Source organism: Coenobita brevimanus, chromosome 40 (genome assembly GCF_032717465.1).
Source record: "Coenobita brevimanus isolate Jiangsu-jjx chromosome 40, ASM3271746v2, whole genome shotgun sequence".
NCBI lineage: Eukaryota > Metazoa > Arthropoda > Malacostraca > Decapoda > Coenobitidae > Coenobita > Coenobita brevimanus.
The window spans coordinates 67442403-67463380 of NC_136993.1; the positions used below are offsets into that span (position 1 = coordinate 67442403).

At 43.8% G+C, this 20978-nt stretch overlaps 1 protein-coding gene and 1 non-coding gene across 2 annotated transcripts in view; both read right to left on the minus strand.

Moving 5' to 3' along the window:
• Positions 1–981: 981 nt before the first annotated feature.
• The window catches only part of tkv (serine/threonine receptor kinase thickveins), an 82597-nt gene continuing 62600 nt past the window's right edge, over positions 982–20978 (minus strand). Inside the window, exons 7-9 of the mRNA XM_080270421.1 lie at positions 20228–20389; positions 17310–17469; positions 982–1187 (exon numbers count right to left, since the gene is read on the minus strand). Coding sequence (XP_080126547.1) covers positions 1059–1187; positions 17310–17469; positions 20228–20389 — 451 coding nt within the window. The 3' untranslated portion in view covers positions 982–1058. The remainder of the gene's footprint in view (positions 1188–17309; positions 17470–20227; positions 20390–20978) is intronic.
• On the minus strand, positions 7112–7230 carry LOC145397382 (5S ribosomal RNA). Its single transcript, XR_013896957.1, has one exon. It is a non-coding gene; the product is annotated as a 5S ribosomal RNA (ribosomal RNA).

Sequence of the window (20978 nt, forward strand, 5' to 3'; positions counted from 1 at the left end):
GTCCTGACAGCCTAAAAAAAAAACGTGAATTATGCTACAAACTCTCCCAAGGCCCTCATAATACCAGCTGAAGCCTTCCCAGAACAAACAAATCACAAACAGCTGGCTAAAAATAAAAGGAAAACTGAATTTAATATCAGTCTGACTGATATACACCTTCCCGGCCCTACACATACTCCTGCCCTTGTATTTCCCATGGCCCTGGAGCACCTTAGTATAGCTCTTCCTTGGCCATTTAACTTGCCAGTTCTGTGTTAGTATTATCATCTGTTCCTTTTATTTACCTATGTGTCTATCTACCTACCTATCTATTTAATTATTTTTTTATCTAATTATCTATCATCCACTTCCCTTTGTCCCTGCAGAAGCACTGACATCAGGATTAAGCTACTCAGTCCTGGTCACCCTAGTAGTCTTTTCTATGCCTTTTGTCTATCTATCTATCTATCTATCTATCTGTTTATCAATCAATCAGTTCTTTTCTGACCCACCAAAAGCATAGGGACCTGGGGCTAAGCTAGGTAATTTTGACATCTGAGGTAAGGATGATCAGCCTCATTACCCCTCAGTGTATTATATGAGAAATGAACCCCAACCATCCCTCAGGTGTCAACCCCATGGGCTTCATCCTTAACCCATTAGACCACCAGGCACCACTTGGTGATATGGCTACCACCCACAGTAGATAATGGCTTCCTGGATTTTATTATCGACATTAACACCATAAATAGAAGAGGATATCAACTGGCCATACATGGTGTTTGAGAGGGATGCCTTCATGTGGTGGCACTGATGAAACTAGGCTGTTCCACTGCCTGACAATACAAATATCCCTCAACTCTTTTCCTGTACCCTAGAAAACGATGACAAACTGTACACAGGCTTAAGCCTGCGGTCCACTGGATTCACACTCTGGCTGATAATAATATCCACCCATCCATCCAATAAAAATACCAATAAAAGAATAGGATGTAATATGCAGAATAAATCACTAAGGAAGAAATGCTACACATCTCCCACAGCTCTCAGAATACAAGCCACAGCTGCCCGGGCACCAGCTACACTATCTTTGAGGCCTCGGGTACATGAATTTTGAACAGCGTCTTCTTCACTCGCAGCGCTGTCAGTCGAGCGGCGGGGTTGGCATGCCAGCACTCCTGGATCACTTTACTCATTGTCTTGAGGACCTGCAGTAATAAGAATAAGTTAGAATAGGAGAGAAATTCATCATCATCAAAGAATAAGATAGAAATACATTATCATCAATGTCATCATCATCCAGATCTCTTTTCCCTGATGAAGATGGAGTTATTTCGTAGCATGCATATCGTTTTGTTTATAAAGGTTCCAACATGCTTGCATGCACAGGCCTTGGTCACCTAATGGCAGTTCTCCATACTGCTCAATTTCTGGCAGCCTCCCTATTCAGTCCCTTATCCCACACGTCACATTGTATGACCTCATCCCAGGTCTTTTTCGGTCTGGCTCTCACAACCCTATCCCTAACATTCACATTTTTCACTTTCTGCACCGAACTGTCATCCTTCACCCTCTCCGCACGCACAAACCATCTCTATCTGCCCCTCCTCACCACAATACCTGTACATTCCAGTCTCATCCTTCCACACAATTTTTCAATTGTAATCCAAGCCCCCCCCAAGCCCAACATTCAAGGATGCACTACACATCCATCTGATCATTGTTGTTTCTGTACGTTTGATCCTACGAATATCCTCTTCCTATACTGCCCAGGTCTCACTACCTTACAGCTTTACACTTCTAACACATGCCGCATACAAAAATCCCTAAGCATGGAGGGAGAGTCCTCTCAATGTCAGGAGAGGCAACAGCTCCCTGAAACTCTTCCAATCACTCTTTACCCTAGCCACTGAGCTGCTCCAGCTCCACCTCCAGCACATAACATGTCTCCCAAATAACAAAACTCTTCCATACACTCATGAGACTCTCCAGCAAAATCAATCCTTTCATGACTGACAATCTCCACCTGCTCTCCCTGACACACTGCATACATGAACTGAGCATTATCTCGTAGTCTACCTCTAATACCACTACATCTCTTGTGCACCCACTTATCACAAACACTGCACAAGATGGAGATACTTCCCACACCTTTGTGGCAAACTGCACATGGCCACTTTCCCTCTGTGTTTCAGCCCTACGTACCATCACCTTTGTTTTATCAGCATTTACTTTCAAACCCTTATGCCCCATACCATCTCTCCACTTCCTAAATCTTTCCTCTGCCTCCCTTTCACTCTCTGCAATCAACATCAAGTCATCAGCATACAACATCTCCCATGGCAGTCCATATCACACCTCAACATTCTCTCAAGAAAATATTTTTTATATCCGTAAAGCTTGCATTAATAATATACAAGAAGATACTGTGGCGTAATGTGCACAATTCACTGGCAAGGAAGAGCTGCTACTTGGCCTTGTATTCTTGTTGCTTAAGGAGGCTCCCTAGCAACTTCTTCCTCAGCGATTTCTTTTTGGATATTCCTGGCTAATATCCCTCTGTATGTTATTTCTATAAAGTATGATGGCATTAAAGGGATATATATATATACTGTACATATTATTATATAAATACACTCAAACCTTGATTTAAGGGACCTTCATTTAATGGATTTCAGATTTAAGGGACTCCATATTCTACCTGACAAATGGACAAGACCATTCAAATATTATCTATCTATCTATCTATATCTATTGCCAGACGCCATAATCCCGTAAGGGGTGACCATTTGAGTTACTTGTTTTACGGGGAGGGGCACTAACCCTCCACCAAGCCACTTGGTGACACGTAGCGAGCAGGTATAGTTTGATTATATGGTTACCACCCAGCATTGTAAATGGTTTCTTGGCTTACAGGAAACCATTTGGCTTGTCACTCAATGTAAAGCCACCTGTACAGGAAAGAAAAGCAATAAGAAGTGACAGGAAAGATGGGAGAAATAGGAAGAGAGGAGGGCAGGCACAGAATAAGAATGATAAAGGATAAGGAAGAAGTAGGCAGCACTACATCAAGTGAGTAGATGATGGTCACCACCACCCACCACCAATATATATATATATATATATATATATATATATATATATATATATACATAACTAGATGTAGTGCTGCTCTCGGGTGTCTGCCCTTTCCTCTCCTCCTTCCTTCTTTCCTTCCTTCCTCTTCTGTCTTTCTTTACTACAGTGCATTCTTTCCTCATCCTTCTGCTTACAGGTGACTTTACACTCCCTCTTCTGTCTTTCTTTCCTTCATTTTTTCCTCTTCCTTCTGCCTATGGGTGACTCTACATTGAGTGACAAGCCAAATGGTTTCCTGTACACCAGGAAACCATTTACCATGCTGGGTGGTAACCATATAACCAAATTTTGGCGCCTGGTGGTTTAGTGGATAATTATTGTGCTCCAATCGGATTGAGCCGGTGAAGGTTTATATCCAAGGAGTGGTTGAGGTTAACTGCTCATGTAATGCCACTCGGGGATGAGTGAGGCTGGTCACTCTCATCTTAAATGTCAGGACCAACTGCCTAGCCCCGGGCTCCTACACTCCTCATGGGGCAACGTAGGATTGGATGATGGATGGACGGATATATACATATATATACTGTATATATATATACACAGCAGGCTCGCACAGTGTGTGACAACACAGTGTGCGATTCGCCTTGTGCACGAGTGACCAAAAATAATAACCAAAAACCCTTCAATGCGCGAGTTTACCACATAGAACGCGAGGCAGAGGCAAGGAGTGGCTCAAAAATGCCATTTTCTACTAGTGCGCAACCACCCCTCACACAGCGCGTCACGTGTCGTCATGTTGATGCGCAGAAATTCCCGGGCATTCTACTGCGCAGCTTGGGGTACAAGGGAGCGGGCGCGCCATAACAGTCCTGGCTCGTGCACTGTGCGGATCCGCTCTCTACAGCTAACCTGTCATGTACAACGTGTGGTGTTTTTTGTGCTGCCTGTACTTCGCCGCACCATGGCTCCAACCCCAAGAGTTAAGAAACTTCTGACGCACGCCACCAAGTTAAAGATCATTAAGATGAAGGAGGAGGGTCAAGGAAACACGGCTATCGGGAGAACCCTGGGACTGGCTGCATCTACAGTGAGAACTGTGTGGAAGAACCGTGAAGCCATAAAGGCCGTGGTGAAGACGTACAGTGCCTCTGACCTAGACAGCCATTCGCGGGTGGGAAATCGTGCTATGATACTAATGGAGCGTTATCTTGCCACCTTCATAATGCGGAAAGAAAAGGAAGGTGTTACACTCAATGGAAGATTTATTTGGAACCAAACCCAGCTCTTTTACAAGGCTGCATCTCGCAGGTTAAAAGTGGAAAAACCTTTCAGGGCATCGGCTGGATGGCTGGATCGTTTTCTCAAGCGCAAGGAACTCCGTTATGTGAAAGTGTCTGGTGAATGTGCCTCTGCCGATGAGCTGGCCGCGAGAGACTATCCTGCGATATTTCAAGCGATTATTGAAGAGGGACAGTACACCATGGACCAGATCTACAACATCGATGAAACGTCATTATATTACAAGGCCATGCCAAAATCAACTTACATTGCTAAAAGACAGAAACAAGCCCCTGGTCACAAGCTCCAGAAGTGTAAGATGATGGTAATGTTCGCTGTAAATCTGTCTGGGAGCCACAAGATGAGGCCAGTTGTTGTACACACAGCTTCACATCCAAGGTGCTACAAAAACCTCACGAACATGGATGCAAGTGGCGTGTACTGGTACAAGTCCGTAAATGGTTGGATGACCGGGAACATTATGGCAGACTGGTTAACGAGGCGGTGTGTCCCTGATGCGAGGGCCAAGTGTCGGGAACTGGGCATTCCATTTAAGATGCTCTATGTGCTTGATAACGCACCAAGTCACCCTCCATACCTGGAAGATCTTCACAAGGATTGTCGTGTTGTGTTTCTGCCGCCCCGCACGACGTCACTAGTGCAGCCACTGGATCAAGAACTAATCGCCTCAGTGAAGCATCTCTACCATAAGCAAGTGTATGACTACCTACGCAGGAAGACCGACACACAAGAGGAGCTTCATGCCCTACAAGAAGATCACGACGAGGACCTTGATGAGGCATCTGCTCCCGTTCCATCTCCACCAGCACCTGTATCCCGACCTACCACAGATGCCATGACTGTTGAAGCATTTTGGCGTAACTTTACAGTGAAGGACGCAGTTGAATTTCTCCTTCAAGCCTGGCACCAGATTACACCTGCAACGGTGAACCATGCGTGGCGAATGCTCATGCCTCACCTATGCATCACCCAGGAGACGGCCATTCAACCACTGGCCGATGCTGAGGCAGCAACATTGACAACAGCACAAGCTGTACCAGGTTTCGAGGACGTTACATTGGCGGACATACAAGAAGTGCACACTGCTACTGAGGAACAGCCTCCCGAGGAAGTGTTGCAACGGACAGACGAGGCTGACGCAGAGCCCGACGCCAGACAGAGTCAAGTTGAGCAGCCTAGCGTGATGGAATGCAGGACTGAGCTGTGTATGTCAAATATTAGCAAGATCCTTGCTGCTGTGGATAAGCTCAAGGAAGAGGTGAAGGAACAGGAAGTGTGCAACCTAAGAACGGAGGAACTTCTGGTTGGTATCAACAAACTCTTCCGTTTCTACACAGACAGGCACAGGGAAGAAATAAACAGGAGAAGACAGACGCTCATAACAAGCTACACACAGCAGGCTCAAGTTGGTGAAATAGCGGAACCATCGACATCGTCTGCTCCTGTTCCTGTTGAGGATGAAGAGGATGCAATGTCAGAAGTGTCAGCATTGGACTTTGAAGGATTTATGGCCGAAGTGAGTGACTTTGATGCTCCTGGGGAAGGTGATCAAGAGGAGTCTGTGGAGGGAAGTGTTGGTGCGGTGGGAGGTGCGGTGGGGAGTGCGGCGCTGTAAGTGTTGCCGCGCCTCGGAACCCCTGTTATTTAAGGTCATCAGGCCTGTTGTCTACTGTTGTTATGGTTACTACCCATATTTTTGATATTGTAGCTATAGCTTTAGTACAATGTCTGAAACATATGATCTTTATTATGTCTCTAAGGGCCAAAAAATGTCCAGGTATGAGGGGGTACCGCCCATATGTAATTATTCCCATAAGATTATGTATTCCTAGTAGGTGAATTCCCAGTGCGCGAGCTCGTGCACTGCCCAATCTCTCGCGCACTGTGCGAGCCCACTGTATATATATATGGAGCCTCTGAGGTACAGTGGTAAAGCGTGCGTTATCGTACACTGAAGAACGAGGGTTCAAACCCCACCAGGGTAATAAACTTTGGGAGCTTTCTTCAGGCCACGTACTGCTTTGGCGGACATCAGGGGTGCTATGGTTGAACCAGTGTCGCATACTATAAAGTATGCTTGCACTCAGTCGGCTTGCGCAGGCCGATTACACTTGGTTCACAGACTACACACACATCCAAAGCGACTCCAACACTACAGTTACACTTACAAGCACTTCTAACCCTACACACACATCCAAAGCCACTCCAACACTACAGTTACACTTACAAGCACTTCTAACCCTACACACACATCCAAAGCCACTCCAACACTACAGTTACACTTACAAGCACTTCTCACCCTACACACACATCCAAAGCCACTCCAACACTACAATTACACTTACAAGCACTTCTCACCCTACATACAATCTCTACTAGACAGCCTAAGACACTTGGTAGAGATACATTGGCTGTATCGTCCGCACTTCGGTAGGGATAGGCCGATCCTGCAGTGGACACTCAAACGGCTGATGACGATGATATATATATATATATATATATATATATATATATATATATATATATATATATATATATATATATATATATGTATATATATGTATATATATATATATATGTATATATGTATATATATATATATATATATATATATATATGTATATATATATATCATTCATTCATTCATTCATTGCCAGACGCCATGTATCCCAAATGGGGTGGCCAAGGGCTTAGAGTTAATTGTTTTACAGGGAGGGGCACTAATCCTCCACCAACCCCACTTGACACGTAGGGATGCCAACAGCATCTGGTGTTCCCAGACGGTCACCCATCCAAGTACTAACCAGACCCAACGTTGCTTAACTTCGCTGATCAGACGGGAAGCGGTGTACTCAACGTGGTATGGCCGTTATATATACAGTAAAACCTCAATATAACGTACTTCAATAGACCGGAATTCGCTTTTATCGGACTCGAGGAGCTATCAGACTAAATTCCAATATATCGGAAAAAGTCCAATAAAGCCAGAAGCAGTCCGGACTGCCTGATCACTTCAGCTATGATCACCACACTGTTTATCAGTGTACAGTACAGTATTATTATATATAGTACACCATTTGATTAACATTGTGAAGTCATAACACAGTACAGTATCACAATGGTAGTCAAAACAATTTAAAAACCATTCATGTGATCCGGACTAATGTCTGATAAATCGGAAAAAGTCCGGATTAGCAGGGGGAAGACTGGATGTTGCTTTTATCGGAATTTCGCATTTTTTTTTTTAATGGTTTGGGCCCAAATTAGTCCATTTTAGTGAAGTCATACTGTATATATATATATATATATATATATATATATATATATATATATATATATATATATCTATCTATCTATTGCCAGATGCCACAATCCCGTTAGGGGTGACTATTTGACTTTGAGTTATTTGTTTTACGGGGAGGGACACTAACCCTCCACCAACCCACTTGCTGACAAGTAGGGAGCACGTATGGTTTGGTTATATGGTTACCACCCAGCGTTGTAAATGGTTTCTTGGCTTACATGAAATCATTTGGCTTGTCACTCAATGTAAAGCCACCTGTAAAGGAAAGAAAAGAAATAAGAAGTGACAGGAAAGATGGGAGAAATAGGAAGAGAGGAGGACAGGCACAGAAAAAGAATGATAAAGGATAAGGAAGAAGTAGGCATCTCTACATCAAGTGAGTGGATGATGGTCGTCACCACCTACCACATATATATACCGGTATATATATATATATATATATATATATATCGTTTCGTTTTCTCGTTTTTAAAGGCTCCAACATGCTTGCATGTGTCGGCCTTGGTCACCTAATGGCGGCTCTCCACGCTGCACGATCCATTGCAGCCTCCCTGTTCAGTTCCTTAACCCTGAGGTCACACTTAATGACCTCATCCCATGTCTTTCTCGGTCTACCCCTCATAACCCCACCCCCAATATTAACACTTCTCACCTTCCTCACCCAATTATCATCCCCCATCCTCTCCACATGTCCAAACCATCTCAATCTACCTCTCCTCATCACAACATCAATACACTCCAGTCCCATCCTACCTCTCAACTCTTCCATCGTAAACCCAGCCACTCCAGGCCTTGGACGCAGGGACGCACTGCACATCCACCTAATCATTGTCATTTCTGTACGTCTGAGCCGACGAATATCTTCCTCCTTCACTGCCCAGGTCTCACTATCATACAGCATTACACTCCTAACACATGCTGCATACAAAGACCCCTTAGCACGTAGGGAGAGTCCTCTCAATGTCAGGAGAGGCAAGAGCTCCCTGAACTTCTTCCAACCACTTCTCACCCTAGCCACAGAGCTAGCTCCAGCCCCATCTCCAGCACACAACATCTCTCCCAAATAACAAAACTCTTCCACACACTCAAGAGATTCACCAGCAAGTTCAATCCTTTCACATCTGACAATCTCCACCTGCTCACGCCGCACACATAAAATCAGCATTATCTCGCAGTCTACCTCTGATACCACTACATCTCTTATGCACCAATTTATCACAAACACTGCACGAGACAGAATTACTTCCCATGCCCTTGTGGCAAACTGCACATGGCCACTCTCCCTTGTCTTCGACAGTACCACCACCAACCCTAGATATCATCACTTTTGTTTTATCTGCATTCACCCTTAAGCCCTTGTGCCCCATACCATCTCTCCACTTCCTAAACCTTCTCTCCGCCTCCCTTTCGTTCTCTGCAATCAACACCAAATCATCAGCATACAACAACTCCCACGGGAGTTCGTTTCTAAAGCCACGTGAAAGGGCTTCAAGGTACCATGATAAACAACATGGGACTCAAGACTGACCCCTGATGCACACCAACAGTCACGGAAAACTCATCACTCAAATCTCCATTCACTCTTACCTGGGTGTGAGCACCCACATACATAGCCATAACCACCCTAACCAGCCACTCCTCCAAGCCAAGCTTTCTCATTGCCCACTTCACCACCTCTCTAGGGACTCTGTCAAAGGCCTTTTCCAAATCAACAAAAACAAAATAAAGATCCCTTCTCCTACCAATATATTTTTCCTGAAGCTGTCGAACAATGAATATAGCATCAGTGGTCCCCCTACCCGGCATAAACCCAAACTGCATCTCATCAATATTCACTCTTTCTTTAATCATACTTTCTAAAACTCTCTCCATTACCTTCATTATCTGATCTAAAAGCTTTATACCTCTATAATTTCCTCTCTCCAGGGCATCACCCTTCCCTTTATACACATTTACAATTACATTCTTCAGCCAATCATCTGGGACAACACACTCATAAATAATCCTATTTATCAGGTCAGTGACTAACCTCACCCCTATATCGCCTGAGGCCTTCAACATTTCCGCAGTCAACCCAGACACACCTGCTGCCTTCCCCACCTTCATCCTGCCTATTGCCTCACTCACAGTAGCAGCATCAATCAAAGGCCAAGGGCCAGACACTGGATCTGCTGGCTCCAAACCTTCCCTGTCCCAGACAAACTCCTCATTCAACAACCGGTTATAATGCTCTCTCTATACATCTTTAATATCCTCACTGTTCACCACTACCCTTCCTTCATCATTCTTCACACACTGCTCACCTATAATATCCTGATTATCCCTCTTCACCTGACCTGCCACCCTAAATATCATATTTTTCCTTTCCCCATGATTTAGGTTATCAAATACAGTAATCACTCCAATATCCGACGTAATAGAGCCATAGGCAGGTCCGGATATTGGTTCTGTCCGGATATTGAGCCCCAGCTTATGGACTTGTACTTATGGACCCTAACTCAGAGAAACACCTATACAACTCCCTCTGGACATGCATAGCACCTATTTAAGACCCAAATCACACCAATAAGGCACATAAATGACTGAAATAAATGCAAAAGAAACATAAAATGAGGGTTTAGAAGTATGTTCATACATTAATAAACATTCTGGTGACTGGCTCCTGGACTGGTACTTATGGACCCCAACCTAGCCTAACTCAGAAAAACACCTTCCTACTGCACATGCATAGCATCTAACACCCTATTCACACCAATAATGGACATTAAAGAGTGAAATGAGGTAAGTATAGTATGGAAAAAAGTACAGTATGAAACATTCTTATGTCCGGATAGTGGGGATGTTTGGATATTGGGGGTCCGGATATTAGAGTGATTACTGTATATATATATATATATATATATATATATATATATATATATATGTACATTCAATCCTCATAAATCGCGTGTTCATAAATCATGGATTCGTAAATCACGGCTAGGTGGCTGTCAGACTGCCGGCAACCTTAAATCACTGTTAAGTCACGAAAATCGCGGATTTAGGCACCCAAGTGGGCCTTTTCCGAGGAGAATTGTAAACCGCGGCATTCAAACTGAAAATCGCGACCCAGACAACCAATCACCGCGGGTCCCTGGTGGCATATGTGCATACTAATACCGCCATGTTGTTGTTGTTCTTATCCCGCCAGTCCGCACACAACAGACCGTCGCCGTGGAGTACGACAGCTAACTGCCTTTTGTGCAACTTCCCCCCGCCTCCTACCTGCCATTGCCCCTCCCGACCCCCCAATGAAGGGCTCTAAGCAGTATGGCGTCAAGAAGCTGCAGCAGTTGTTGTACAGTCAATGTTTGGAGCTCATTCGTCGTGTTGAGAGGGGAGAGAAGTTTTCAAAGCCGGCGAAAGAGTTTGGGAAGAACAAGTGCTGAGAGGTTCTAAGTTCTTCCCAACACCACCCCACTCCATTCACTTAAGCAATTTCGTAATAGGATTAAGGTGAGACCCCTTAACATGGCTTATTTCTATTTAATACACACACTGAATATTCCTAAATTTGTATGTTTGTGTTTGATGGTGCCTAGATAGGTGTACAGTAGGTAGGGTGCTGTGGGGGTGGGTTGGCCAAAGTCCAGACCCAAATTAATTTTTCACATAAGAGTTATTATTTATAAATCACGGAATTTGTAAATCACAGCAGTGGTCCAGACCCAAATTGCTGCGATTTACGAGGATTGAGTGTGTATATATCTATCTATCTATCTATCTATATATATGTATATATATATACGTATATATACAGTATACAGAGATAAATAGATAAATAGATAGATAGATAGATATACATATCCTGTATATAAAACACACAAGGACAGTAAGGTGCAATATACAAAACAAATCCCCATCTATCTACAGTGGAATCTCCTAAATCATGCAATTCTAAAAAGTGAACTTGTAATACGCAGCTACATCATGCAAATTTGTAACATCAGTAAACAGCAGAAATTACATGAAATTCGCGGATGCACCCATCAAATGCGATGCTTTACCAATATCTCATGTAATATGCTCCACCCTTACCTCAAGTCTGTGCATCTAGCTGGGCGTAAACCAATGTTAGTCAAGCATGGCAAATACTAAACCATTCATAATCAATCATAGCACTTACACTACGCCAATCACAGCACTTCCTTTCCAGGCCAAGCATGATGGTTGTTAGCGTTCACTGGTGACCAGTTTGATGAAGGTTTGGGGATATGAGAGGCAACTTTTCTGGGATGACAGACCCATAAGTAATTTTCCCCATGAGAAGAGTTATTTATATATCGCGGAATTCTCAAATCACGGCTTGTGCCCAATCTCAAAAGACCGTGATTTAGGAGATTTCACTGTACCTATCTATTGCCAGATGCCTTATTCCCATAAGGGGGAGCCACAAACAAAGTGCCTCCATGTTGCCCTGTCCTCTGCCATTACACTACCCTCCCAAAAACTCACCCCCTCTCTCATATACCTCTCCACTCCATCCCTCCATCTAATCCTTGGTCTCCCCCTTCCCACCTCACTCACATACACTCTCCTTGTTAGTTGCTCACTCTCCATCCTCTCCACCTGGCCAAACTACCTCAATGTTTTTCTCCTAATGTTTTCTATCACATCCACATCCACATCCACACCACAGCACTCTTTCATGCCCTTATCTGTCAGTCTGCCTCTCCATGTGACTCCACAGGCTCCTCTCAAATAACTCATTTCCACTGCTCTCACTCTTGACTTGTGTCCTTCCAGCAAGGTCCAAGGTTCTCTTCCATACGTTAGAGTTGGTATCACAATATTATCATGCAGCAACTTTTTTAATTCCATGCTCACTTCCCTGCATCTTATCACTGCTATCAAGGAACCAGCAACCTTTCTTCTCAGTTGTACTCTTTCAAGCACTTCACCCTCCAAACTTCCATCCTTACTCATCACACTACCCAAGTAGTTAAAGGTACTCACATTTTCCATTTCCTCATCATCCAACCTCACTGTACATTCACTGACTTCACTTCTCTCAAAGACCATAACTTTATTCTTCCCTACATTCACCTTTAGATTCTGTTACTTACACACTCTCCCAAACTCATCCACCAAGCCTTGCAGCTCCCCTTCGTCTTCACTCAACAACACAGTATCATCTGCAAACAACAGTACAGGGAGTTTTCAAACAATGCCCTCTCTCATTAGGGCCACTCCAACATCCACTGCCCTACCTTGTACCTCTTTTATTAACCCATCCATGTACAGATTGAACAACCATGGAGACATGACACATCCCTGTTTCAATCCAACACTCAGATAGAGAAATTCACTCAGATCACCTACCACATGCATTGCAGCCTTAGCACCCTCATACATACTCTTCATAGCATTCAGCAACTTACCATTTACTCCATAAACTCTTAATACTTTCCACATTCCTTATCTATCCACCCTGTCATATGCTTTCTCCAAATCCATGAAGGCTGCATACAATTTTCCTTTCTCTAAAAACTTTTCCACTAAAGATCTAAGAATGAATATCCAATCTACACAACCTCTTCCCTCCCTAAAACCTCCCTGTTCTTCTCTAATTTCTCTGTTCTTTCTCTAACTCTGTCAATAAGTATCCTACCATACACTTTTCCTATTACACTCCGAAGACAAATGCCCCTATGATTATCACACACTTCTTTTTCCCCTTTCCCTTTGTACATGGGAATAATTATACCTGACTTCCAATCATCCAGGACTCTACCTTCCCCTAGGCCAATCTGCAGATCTCCCACATCCATTCTACTACTGTCTCTCCCCCATGCTTCAGCATTTCACCACACACTCCATCAATTCCTGGGGCTTTCTCCATTCCGACTTTCTTCATTGCTTCCACAACTTCCATCTTATTGATCTCTCCCTCCTTTCTCACTCTACCCTTCTCCCTGTCATTCCCCAGCCAAAATACTCACATTACTTTAATTCTCTACGTTCAACAATTCCTTAAAATGTTCTCTCCATCTGCTTACTTCTTCTCCCTTCTCCACAAGCAATCTGCCATTTTTATCTTTCTCTCCCCGACTAATTTCCTTATCACCCTGTCTTACTCTCTTAGCTTCCATCCAGAAAATTTCTTACATTCCCTTCACTTGACACTCAAATTCCCTCCAAACTCCTCATCCACTCTCTTCTTACTCTCTGTTACTAATCTTTTCACCTCTCTCTTCCTCTCCACATATAACTCTCCCTTCCATCTCTCAACTTCTTCCATGCCTCTGCTTCCCATCCACTCACTATATGCTTTCTTCTTTTGCACCACAGCTTGTCTCACCTCTTCCTTCCACCATGCTGTTCTTTGCACCCCCTTTCATCTTCTCTTCACCCCACACACCACCTCACGTGCTGCACAGAGTTCGTCTGTGCATATCTTGCACACACCTTCCACCTCCCCCATCTGCTCCTCCACTTCTCTCTTATATCCTGCCTTTTTCCATCCTCTTGGAACTCTACCCTCTTTGCACAGACTGCTTCCCCCTGCCCTTCCCTCCTTGTATTTATCCATCATATTTGTACCCTGAAGAGAGAAGCCTGTATTGTACACAGGAAAAATCATCCAGTATATTACCAATATGCCAGGAATCGAACCCATGACTCTCATGTAAGAGCCAGGCAGCATACCACTACTTCACAACCAGGCAAAAGTTATCTCACGTTGTCACAATCTTGTAACCAACATCCCTCTGCCCCCACTGTGGGCCTGAAGAGGATGAGTTAACCCCCTGTGACAATGTGAGATAACTTTTACCTGGTTGTGGTGTGCAGTGGTATGCTGCCTGGCTCTCACCTAAGAGTCCTGGGTTCAATTCCCGGCATATTGGTAATACTCTGGATGATTTTTCCTGTGTACAAAACAGGTTTCTCTCTTCATTCTGACTTGCCGTAAGTGCTCGGGAGAGATTAAATGCATCTACTTGCCCGAGTGCCAGGGGGTTATCTCATCTTCTTCAGGCCCACAGTGAGGGGCGGACGGACGTTGGTTACAAGACTGTGACATGTGAGATAACTTTTACCTGGTTGTGGTGTAGTGGTATGCTGCCTGGCTCTCACCTTAAAGTCTCCGGTTCGATTCCCGGCAGATTGGTAATATACTGGAGGAATATTTGTACCCTGATATTCACAACCACCAAGTGGTGGTCAGAGAGTCTACATCTTAAACCTCTGTATGTTCTTGCATCTGTTACACACCTTCTCATCCTTTCATGCACACACACATAGTCAATCACTGCCTTCTGTTCATTCAGTTCACCACCCACCCTTCTCATCACTTGCCACGTATACCTGAGGATCATTTTGTGACTGAAGAGGGCATTGGCTATTACCAACCCCCTCCCAGCACAAACATCCACTAAAGCACTGCCATTCTCATCTATCTCAGCAGGCACACCAACTACTCCATCCACCTTCACAGTCCCTACTTTTCCATTCATATCGCCGCACTGTTGCCTCTTTATCTCTTTTCTATCGCTACTTCAATGGTCACTGCTCCCCTGAACTGTCTCCTTGCATCCCTCCACCTCTACGACGGGCGCATAGCACCCGTCTAGCAACAAACTCTCATCCCTTTTCTGTCCAACTCTCTAATGCAAGAGTTAACTATTATTCCCAGTCCTTCATTTATGCAACAGGTCAACTCTGGAACTGTCTCCCTCTGTCTGTATTTCCTACTTCCTATGATCTCCAGTCTTTCCAACGCAGTGTGTCCAGGCATCTCGAAATGAATGGATCTTGAATCTGGCTCTCTTTTGTATTGTTTTTGTTTTTTCTTGGAAGGAACTGCTTTGCGGGCTCAGCTTTTGTTTCCTTCTTCCTTACATAAAAAGAAAAAAATAAATAAATAAATAAAAAACACTCATTCCTCACAAACTTTTCCATGCGTGCTTTCACTTATGAAAAAGTGTCAGCCAACTTCTTTCCCCGACAGCAATACATGTCTAAGTCTCCCATGCAACCTACAATAAGATCGTATGTAAATCTTTTTAATTTTAACACAGCTTGCATGAAAAATATACAAGAAGGTAGCTAGGTGTAAAATTATTTATAAACTGCTGAGGAAGGTGTAGTATGAGCCTCCGTTGCCACCTAAATTATGGCTTTCATTCTCAACGGCACACCTCTTCCTCTTCCTCCTCTCTCAACAATGCACTTTCAAACCATCCATCCATTCATCCATCATCCAATCCTATGTCGCCCCATGAGGAAGTAGGAACCCAGGGCTACACAAGTTGGTCCTGACATTTAAGATGAGAGTGACCAGCCTCACTCATCCCTCAGTGGCATTTACGTGAGCAATAAACCCCAACCGCCCCTTGGATATAAACCTGCACAGGTTCAATCCGACTGGAGTGCCTTAATTACCCACTAAACCACCAGGCACCATAATTTGGTTATATGGTTACCTCCCAGTGTAGTAAATGGTTTCCTGGTGTACAGGAAACCATTTGGCTTGTCACTCAGTGCACAGTCACCCACAGGTAGAAGGAAGAGGAAAGAATGAAGGAAAAAAAGACAGAGGAGGGAGTGTAAAGTCACCTGTAGGCAGAAGAAAGAAGAAAGAATGAAGGAAAGAAAGACAGAAGAGGAAGGATAGAAGAGAGGAAAAGGCATTTAGTAATCCTGCAGGCAAACACACTATCATGAAAACATAACCTCCTCTGTCTTTGTTGATGAGATTGTTGCTTCACCCAGTCCACCTGACCCACTGACAGCAGATGAGTAACCACCTCTATTGGGTTGTCCCATAGGTTATGTACACTTGAGATGATGATGATGATGATGATGTGTGTGTGTGTGTGTGTGTGTGTGTGTGTGTAATTCACTGGGTCGGTCAGGATCACTTGATGGTCGTGATTGTCAGCTTTTACCCTCCCGGAAGGGAGCTGAGAGCTCATATAGTCCGATCTAAGGGCAAGACTGTGACCTTCACACACGCACACACCCGTCCCCTTGCTCAAGGGGGACAGTAACCACCCACTTCGTCAGTGAAACTTTTCGCAACCTGAGCGAGGCGCGAACTCCCGTCCACCAGTTGGCAAGCGGGAACGTTACCACTGCACCAGCGAGCGGTGTGTGTGTGTGTGTGTGTGTGTGTGTGTGTGTGTGTGTGTGTGTGTGTGTGTGTGTGTGTGTGCAGTGCTCCATTATGTGTGTTAGGTTGTGTTTGTGTTAGTGTGGCATGTGCTGTGCACAGTTTCATTACGAGTGTTGGGTTGTGTGGGCCTATTCCACAAGCAAGGCACAGGTCATCAGTGATTATACCCATTCTAAATCTAAGCTGACAACTGAGGATGGCTGGGTGATGTCTTGATTTAAGCTATATGTTATAAGTAGCAGTTTATACTGCCCTCAGTTCCACCAAAAAATGGGGTGAAGTACAGCACACAAACAAAGGAATAGAAAGCACAAGACCAATTTGGCTCTCATGGGCATTTCTATATCATGCATGCAGCACAGGAGTATATTTAGCCTAAAACCCCTGACACACACCACTCGCACTTTCTCAATCTCATTTTCACACTTTAAGATCTATATGACACTCACAAAACAATGAGAATAGGTTAATATGATGATAGCAGAGCCTCACCTCACTGTACTGCCAGCGTAATGGTATGTCTGGCCTGATACCCTTAACACACACCACCTGATGCATCTCGTCAAAGGAAGGGTCCGGTGGTACACAGTCAAAGTACGGCTGTTGGTACTCGTCAACAAGCATGTACTGGCCACCACTCTCGCTCGCACACCTGTGGAATAATTCAGAATGAAAATCATGCATGCCTCATTTTTTCAGACCCTCTCCCCCTCATATTGATACTATACCTGTTTTACTTTGACGTGGCCCAGAGTTTTATCCTTTGGCTGCATATTTCTCATAGCTCAGTGAAGCATGAATGAAATACAGTAATCCCCATACTATCCGGATGCCCACCTTCTGGACACCCCATTTACCGGACATTGTGGGCCTGGACCTTCAGAACCCAAAAATGGCCAAAAAAAGAAAAAAAAATCCCCCCCAATCCTAATTTTTTCCCACCCATAATTTGAAATTGCCGAACAACGCCGAACAGCTGTTTACACCATGGCCCTTTCACCCCTTCCCTCCTCCCCCTCCCCCCTCCCCTGTCAGGGTTTTCATTACCAAATGTGGGCCAATTTGGTAATGAAAAATTTGTTTGGTAATAAATCAGAATAATGCATTACCAAAGAGATTCTTCACATGTATGAGGATACACAGGATGAAGATGGTGGATTGTCTGCTCTCTCTGATGAATCTGCTAGCCAACATAGCGTGAAAATAATCAACATGCTGTTAATTATAAGGAGAGTGATTACATGTATTTCCACTTGTATATATAATTAGTGAAGAATAAATGCTAGCTTTATGAATTTGGTAATGAAAAGTTAAATTTGGTAATGAAAATTGAGGAGTTTGGTAATGTGGCAGTTGCGATCTGGCAACTGTGTTTCCCCGTCACCAACACTCCAACAGTTACTGCCTAACTTCAGTCGCGAGTAGATGCTTATCGCAATGGAAGCCACATGTGCTCGTTTTTTGTGAATAAACAGTGAATAAACTGCAATACCTTGTCACTAGACCACACAGGGATTTACAGTGTTGTGCAGTGTTAAGAAATCAGAATTTAGAGTGCATAGGATTAACTGTGGGGTGCAAATTGGCGATTGAAACCGGCGTGGTGCAGTTAGGAACAATGTGCAGCACAACAATGGATTAGTGTACATGCTTCAGGAGCATTTTCACCACTGCCCAAACCTTAGAGAGGGCAGCCACAGATGTGCTGTAAGTACCCTGGCTTAGGTATTGTCACTTCAAATTCCTCATTCTTTGGTTCCTTTTCATTTACTTCATGCTTTATGTCCATTATTGGTGTGAATAGGGTCTTAAATAGGTTTTAATAGGTGTTATGCATGTCCGGTAGGGAGTTATTTAGGTGGCTTTCAAAGTTAGGCTGGGTTAGGGTCCTTAAGTTCCAGTCCAGGAGCCAGGGGCCCACTTTCTGGATGGGACCACTTTCTGGACATGCCTTTGGCTCTATTACTTTGGATAGTGAAAGGATTACTGTATATAAATACGTCATCAGATTCCAGGGGTTAATTAAATAATTTGGCGGCTTATTTGTTCTTGGCATTCAGCAACAGTATCTGGGAAGCATCTTTTATTTTTTTATTTTTTAACAGCCCCATATGATCTGAATCCAGCTGTTTATTGTTTCTTAAGTACAACATTATGTGTGAAAGTATGTGGCTCATAAGTGTACCAGAATCTGAAGATATCATTGCCAGTTATAACAATGTTTTGAGGTGAGTACACCAGATGCTGGGCCTGGGAAAGAAGGGTGTTGATGGTACCAAAATAATAATCGCCACGGCTTACATGGGGGCAGGACGGCCAGTCTCAGGTTTAGTAATAAGTACTGTAGTAAATATTTTGCAGCAACACTGTACACACATTCAACCTAATAAAATGATCCTTTCTTGCACACTGAACAGACAACTGTAAATCAGGATATGATTAATAATTGGTGGGAGGGATACAGTGCCAGTATGGTCAAAGGTCCAGGGCCTATAATATTTCTTAGTTCTGTACCAGGGCCCCAGGATGTGCCTCCCAAGCCCTGCAGCACAAGATCATCACTCATATTGTCACTGTCACTCATAATATCCAGATTATTTAGAAGCCTTGGATGGACCAAATCAGCTAATGTTGTTCACCCACCACCACACAGGACATTCCTTCTTCCATCACACCTACACTCTCACTAAACAAAGTACTGTTATCATTATTCCCTTCCCAAAGCGTGGCATCAAATATGTAAGTTACACAGAGAAGCACATAATCTCACCAACCCAGATACTAAGAGTGTGCCAGATGAGGGCAAGTATGGAAGCAAAGTGAGAAAATGGCAAACACTACGAACAAATACTGCAGAAAGTGAGAAGTGTAAACATTAGGGGTAGGGTCGCGAGAGGCAGACCAAAAATGATCTGGGCCGAGGCCATTTAATGTGACCTTAGGGATAAGGGACTGAAGAGTGAGGCTGTCAGAGATCCAGCAGCATGGAATCAAGGCGGATGCATGGAAGCGGGTTGGAGCCTTTATAAATGAAAGGAAACAAACGATTTAGCACAAAAAGGCACACAAAATGAATAACTTTGTATTGATACATGTGACCTGAACAGTGTGCCATACCCCCAGCATTTAAGTTATATACAGCTAGTTATGAAATACTGTTCTAGATGATTCTGTTCAGTTTAAGAGACACATTATTCAACCTGAGGGATCTTAGCCAATACTCTGGTAACAAAATGATAATGCAATGCCATGGTACTGAATGAGTCAATAAATGGAAAGTGTTTAACCTAAATAACAGAGAGAAGGCTGGGCTCTCTTTTATTTCTAGGTGGTAAAAACTTAATAACAGACAGAGGGCAAAGTCTCTCTCTCTCTTTCTCTCTCTCTCTCTCTCTGTCAAAGCCACTAACCTTCTGGCCACCTCCCACAGGACAAGGCCAAACGCATACATGTCAGCCATCTTGAGTGACTCAAAGCAGCTCATGTTGATGGTCTCACTCAACACTTCCGGCGCCATATACCGTCGCGTGCCCACTTTGGGGTTCGTCCCAAAGTCAAGCTCGTTGTTCTCACTGTAAAAAGATAATTAGTTAACTTTCCACCATCATGACAGAAGTAGACAGACAAATATTTCACCTGACAAAATAACACTCAATGTAGCGCTGCTCTCGGGTGTCTGTCCTTTCCTCTCCTCCATCCTTCTTTCCTCCCTTCCTCTTCTGTCTTTCTTTCCTTCATTCTTTCCACGTCTTTCTGCCTACGGGTGACTTTACACTCCCTCTTCTGTCTTTCTTTCCTTCATTCTTTCCTCTTTCTTCTGCCTGTGGGTGACTACACTGAGTGACAAGCCAAATAGTTTTCTGTACACCAGGAAACCATTTAGTATGCTGGGTGGTAACCATATTACCAACTTATGACGCCTGGTAGTTCAGTGGGTAATTATGGTACTCCAGTTGGATTGAGCTGGTGAAGGTTTATATCTAATGGGTGGTTGGGGTTTATTGTTCACAAAATGCCAATCAAGGATAAGTAAGGCTGGTCACTCTCATCTTTCTCATCTCTAGTGTTAGGACCAACTTGCCTAGCCCTGGGCTCCTATGCTCCTCATGGGACAACACAGGATTGGATGATGGATGGATGGACATAACAATTGCAAGTCTA